The sequence below is a fragment of the Crotalus tigris genome, unplaced genomic scaffold (assembly GCF_016545835.1).
Source record: "Crotalus tigris isolate CLP2741 ecotype Arizona unplaced genomic scaffold, ASM1654583v1 scf7180000018544.1747854, whole genome shotgun sequence".
Classification (NCBI taxonomy): domain Eukaryota; kingdom Metazoa; phylum Chordata; class Lepidosauria; order Squamata; family Viperidae; genus Crotalus; species Crotalus tigris.
In genome coordinates, this window is record NW_024097068.1 from 385,121 (window position 1) to 391,120 (window position 6,000).

The following is a 6,000-nucleotide window of genomic DNA, read 5'->3' on the forward strand; positions in this document are numbered from 1 at the left end:
GTTATTTCTGATTAGGAATATTTGTTTATTGCTTTATATCTAGACTCTTATAGAAGTGCAAGATAGTACGCCCCTTATAATTTTATCTTTACAACAACCGTATAGTAAGTCCCAGCTGGAAGGTGCATTGTTCCTATTGAGTTTCATTGCAGGGTAGGACTTTCTGATTTTTTGATCCTTGATCCCTGTAGAAAGGAGAAATGAGGGGGGAGGATTTTGCTCACCAATTCAGGTCATTCTGCCACAGCACTCAAGGCTTTGTTGAGTCTGACAAGACCCTGAGTGTTGATAAGGCACAAGAAAAATGTCAATGTGAAATTGTGCAGAGACAGTGAGAAGGAGCCAGAGACTGTCACGTGATGCGAGAGAGCTGGCCTTGGGACTTTGGCCTCCATCTCTGCATCTAGAACATTCAAATTATCAGTGGCTGAGTCTCAAGTTTTCATGTGGGATTGGGGGGGGGGAGAATGTAGAAAGCTATGAGGCAGCTGCTACTAACTTAAGAGAAAGTATTAATTATGCTGTCTGTAACTGAAAAAAAAAATTGAGCAGTTGCTTCTTCCAAATAATTTACTACTGCTGCTACTGCTGTTGTTGCTACTACTACCTTTTTCAATGTTTAAGGCCACTGAATCAGAAAATTTTAAGATGGCGTCCAGAAGCCCATCCCAGTTTGCTCTGTGTTGGAAGAGAAAGAGAAGGAGAAGCAAACAAACCAGGTGTATCCAATCTTGACAACTTTTAAGTCCTGTGTACTTCAACTCTCAGAATTTCCCAGCCAGCATGTTAAAATTTCATAAAATCCTTACAGAAATATGAGAGTGTCATCTTAAATTTACTGAAACTATGATAATGGATAAACAGCCAATGTGATGTAATGTTCAGGAGCAGGACTGGGAGTTGGAATACCCAGGTTTGAGTCCTCCCTTAGACATGGAAGCTCACAGGAAAGACTTGAGCCTGTGATTCCCTCTTAGAGTAGGATATTTTAAAAAATATATCCCAGAAGAGCATAGGTGTCAAACTCGCCACATCACATGACGTGTTGCAACATATTACGACTTTTTTTGTATTGATGGAGCTGGGGTGGACACGGCCTCCATATGATGCAACTGGCCCATGGGCAGACAGTTTTACACCCCTGCAGAAGAGGGAAATGGCAATCTATTTCCATATAATAATGCCAAGAAAACTTTACCTGTCCATGAAGTAACCAGGAATCACTCATTGTTTCCACTCCCCAACATCCCACAATATAGGATGTTGGGCAACCTTTGTACAGCATTGTTACCTGGATCCTTAAGAACTCAGAGTTTGAAATTAGAATGGCACTGAAAAAAGTGATTTATGATCATTTTTCACTTTTACAACCATTTCAGCATCCCCATAGTCAATTTGATCAAAATTCAGATGCTTGACAATGAGTTCATATTTATGAAGGTTGCCGTGTCCGAGGGTCATGTGATCACCTTTTGTGACCTTCTGACAAGCAAAGTCAATGGGGGAAGCCAGATTCATTTAACAACCATTTTACTAACTTAACAACTGCAGTGATTCATTTAACAACTATAGCAAGTAAGGTTGCAAAATGGGGCAAAATTCACTTAACAAATGTTTTGCTTAGGAACAGAAATTTTGGGCTCAATTGTGGTTGTAAGTCAAGGCCTACCTGTATAATTTCCTAATGAATAAATCTTCACCTCTGAAATGCAACTAAAATAATCTATAATGAACACAAAGTAACCACTTTTCTTTTTTGCTTTAGTGGACAGAATTTAGTGGTTCTATATTCACCACTCTCATCATTATAGATTTTGCTTTTAGTCCTTAGTAATGTCAACTATTACTACTACATTCCAAAGAAGTTATGGAGGGAATTGCTCAAGTTACTTGCCCTCAGGGGGAAAAATATTCTTTCTGGAATGTATAATTCCAAAGAACTTGGTTGGTCTAGTGCAGGTAGGCAACCTTGGCTCTTTTATGACTCGTGGACTTCAACTCCCAGAATTCCTGAACCAGCCATGTCATAAAAGAGCCAAGGTTGCCTACCCCTGGTCTAGTGGTTAGGGCACCAGGCTAGAAATGTGAATTCTAGCCCTTCCTTAGTCGTGAAAGCTGGCTGGGTGACCTTTCGCCAGTCACTTTTTCTCAGCCTCATTTACCTCACAGGGTTGTTGTTGTGAGGAAAATGGAAAGAGGAAGATGTGTTGGATATGTTTGCTGCCTTGAGTTATTTGTAAAAATAATAAAGGTGGGATATAAATACATAAAAATAAATACAGAAAAGGTCTATCTGATTTATCAGCATCTATCCAATCTCTAATTTTTATGACTGTAAATACTACAGTCATTAAAGAATAGCCAACCTTGTTATTTTATTTTATTTATGTGCCTTAAGCTGGCACATGGTTATACACTCATACACAATTGCTAAAAGTAGTATATGTAAGGGAAAATAGCAATATTTAAGCAGAAGGTTGGACTAGAAGACCTCCAAGGTCCCTTCTAACTCTGTTATTCTGTTAATTCAGTGACAGGCTGAATGTTTTTCCATGAAGAACAGAGGTCCCCAACCTTTTTGGCACCAGGTACTAGTTCTGTGGACCGGAGGGTCCGTGGTTTTGTATGCTGCCTGCATCCCACGGATGGGGCTTTGCTTGTTTGTGCAGACCAGTTGCTGGCATGCTGCGGCCTGGTACTGGTCCACAGACTGGGGGTTGGGGACCCCTGACGTAGAAGATAGCAGATGCAATTGATGGTCATCTGCTTCTATCATTAGATAGAGTGAACTTACCTCCTCAACCATCAGGTGTTAAGAAAGGGGCAGGAAGACTGGTATGAGATACGGGATGAATTGTTATGGGCATTATGTAGTTTGTTTATCCCAGCTAAATTGTTCTTCAGATGAATGGGCAATAGATTTGACTTATCACTGTATACAGGTTCTGTTTGTGGATTGGGAATAAACAGCATTTTATTTTTGCCTCAGGTAACAAAATATGTTAAATGTTCATTTAGGACAGATTTACATAAAAGAATGTCGCTAAATCTCTAGTTAGTTGCTTCTCATAAAGAGGGCCTGAAGTGTCATTATTCAGGGACACTGAAACTAAATTTCTGAGAATTTCCCATGCATTAGGACTATTAGTTGAGATAGCTCTGGGAATTGCAGCCTCCCACTTGTTCTCTCAAACACACACACACACACACACACACACACACACACACACACACACAACAACAACACAAAAAAACAAGCCCAGACTGGGAAAGATGATCAAGGATGGGAAATTTTTAGCTGTCCAGGTGTCTTTGAAATAGCTCTTGGTCATGATTAGAGATGCTGGGAACTTTCGTTCAATGATATCAGAGGATTTCAAGCTTCACCCATGACCAAAACAACTACGTAGCAGGAATTATTTTGTGTAGATTATAGTATAGTGTGATGGTTCTGAACTTCTTGAATGTTAACTTTAATAATTACATGGAATGAGGAAATAACTGTTCTTTCAGATTAATTATTATAGAAGGGTGTGTTTTGATATATGCATCCTCCTTCTGCTCTTTTTAACATTATCTCACATAATGACATGTAACTTTCAGATTATTTAATATAAATAATGACTATATTTTCATAACTTTTGTTAGCAAGCAAAAGACTTGTAAAAGCTCAATGTGTCTTCTGCTTTACCCCCCCCAACACACAAACACTGCCAGATATTTTTTTGCCCATTCCTCAAGTGATTTATGCATTTCCCATCAACATACTCATAAAGAAGCATTTAGAGCATATCATATTCAAGTATTTAAAAATAAAGGACACTGAAAAGTTATATTTCCTATATGTTTTTTTAATCAAATGTGCAGTTTTTTGCTATGTGCTTTTGAAAGGCAGCACACAGAACTCTGGTCACCCTTCATTCCAATGTTACTATTCATCTTAGTTGCTGTATAAGTCAAGAATAAGTTATCATCTAACCCATAACCATATAACAAATGCTCACCAAATCCAGAATCTGTTCAGTAGTGGTAGCTTCCTGTGCAGTTGTATCTGGTGCATTATGAGTAATGGAACTACTTAGGACTGTAGGCATAGAAAACTGCTTCACATCAGTTTTTGCCTCTGAGAAAGCAAAAGGAAAGCAGATTGGAAACTACATGTTTATACTACCAACACATAAATGTAATTGCTCTGTTCCTGACACTGATTTTCCAAGAATGGAAGCAAGAAGAACAATAGAGAAGACACAATATTAATTACACATTTTTTTTAAATAGTTGAATTTCATCTTTCTTAGAGCTGACAACCAGAGTTGCAATAACCCTGTGAGGAAAGTAAACTAACGATTAAATTGTATGAAGACACTCATCAACAAGAATCTGAATCTGTCTTCCTAATCAACATTATGAATGTTACACAGCCTCCAGTTTTCTCCTGTAACTCAGCTGATGCACAACTTTCCCCATGCATAAAGCCTTATCTATTATTCCATCTCCTTTTATTCAGTGAAATTCAAATTCTGTGAATGAGTCATCTGAAACTGAAGTTCTAGGAAATGTGGAGAAAGACAGCCACTCTGATTTCAGGTAGCCTAATGGCCAAAGCAATCTAGATCAGCCTTTCTCAATCTAACATCTTTCAAATGTGTTCACTCCAACTGGAAAATTCTGCAAATTACAGTTCAAGCACAATTTGGGAAGGTTTTATTAGATACATTATTGCCCAACCTAGTGTTACTCCCATGAGCCCCAACCCATATTTGACTTCAAAACATTCTATGGCCCAAATAGAGTACTCTTTTAAATGGGCTTTTCTGGATTTTATTTGGCTTTCCAGTTCTTTCCACACAGAAATAAATTGAGAAATGGGCAAGGAAAAAAAACAAGGATAATCATACCTTTCCCACTTACCTTGTGGAATCATAGCAGGTGTGGTCATAGCCTTAGGATTTGCAAAAGGCCACCACTGGTACTGAGCAACGCTAGGGGGAGTAAGCCCCCCTAACAGCAAGACAAGGCAGAGGAAGCCCAATGGCTGGCTTCCCCTAAGAGTCTCCATTGGCCCTGCAGTTGTCTGCAGCTTAGCTGTCTCCACACTAACCTTTGGCACTTGTGATCCAAGTTCATATTATTCCAAGATGCCCGCCCACCAGTCTCTCTCTGCCAATCAGCATCTCATTTTAGAAGTCATGTACTGTGACTAAGTAGCCTTACTCTCTCCTCCCCCCCCACATGCTTGACAGAAGAGTAGATTTGTTGTTTTACTTTGCATTCCTTTGCATTTTGAGTCTCTATGTACAGAGGGGATGGGGAAGATTGATATCAAATTATATGGACTTATTTTGCTTTTCAGATCACCTTATTTATCTTATTACTAACTTGTGTTATTGTAAAGGGCAATGTCAATAACACATTATTGCATTTGATTCTCTATTTTTTTCAGTTCCAGAACCATGTGCATTGGCCACTTGTGAACTTTTAACTAAAGATGTATCCAATGAAATGAACTGAAGTTCATGAATCTTTATGATGCTAAAATATTATTTTTGATGAATTATGTTTAGTGTTGGAGTAATCATCCAAAGCAATCCACTAATTTGGATTCACCAGCTTTCCAAATATTGCAGAACCGTAAGTTCCAGCACTTCCCAAAATCGAATATTCTCTTTGAGGCTGACAGCTGTTGTGATTCAGCTGCACCTGAAGTCTGACAGACATCCTATCCTGCCTTGTCATGCAGCAGTTAAGATGTCTTTTATTTTAAAGCTTTCTCTTTGCCAGCTGATTAAATCTGTTGTAGAGAGCCAGTTTGGTAGTAGTAGTTAGGGTACTGGGCTAGAAATTGGAAGGCCTTAAATTCTAGCCCCACTTTAGGCACAAAATTAGCTGGGCCCCTCATTCTATTTCAGCTGTAGGAATAGCAATAGCAACAGTACTTAGACTTATATACCACTTCACAGTGCTTTGCAGCTCTCTCTAAGCGATTTACAGAGTTAGTTA

General features: G+C 38.8%; 1 protein-coding gene across 3 annotated transcripts in view; it reads right to left on the minus strand.

Moving 5' to 3' along the window:
* LOC120312790 (collagen alpha-1(XVIII) chain-like) overlaps window positions 1–5,139 on the minus strand; it is a 37,059-nt gene extending 31,920 nt beyond the window's left edge. For all 3 annotated transcript variants that reach the window (XM_039353982.1, XM_039353981.1, XM_039353980.1), the window contains exons 1-2: window positions 4,912–5,139; window positions 4,005–4,123 (exon numbers count right to left, since the gene is read on the minus strand). In XM_039353982.1, the coding sequence (XP_039209916.1) occupies window positions 4,005–4,123; window positions 4,912–5,059 (267 nt within the window). In that variant the 5' untranslated portion in view covers window positions 5,060–5,139. The remainder of the gene's footprint in view (window positions 1–4,004; window positions 4,124–4,911) is intronic.
* Window positions 5,140–6,000: the final 861 nt, after the last annotated feature.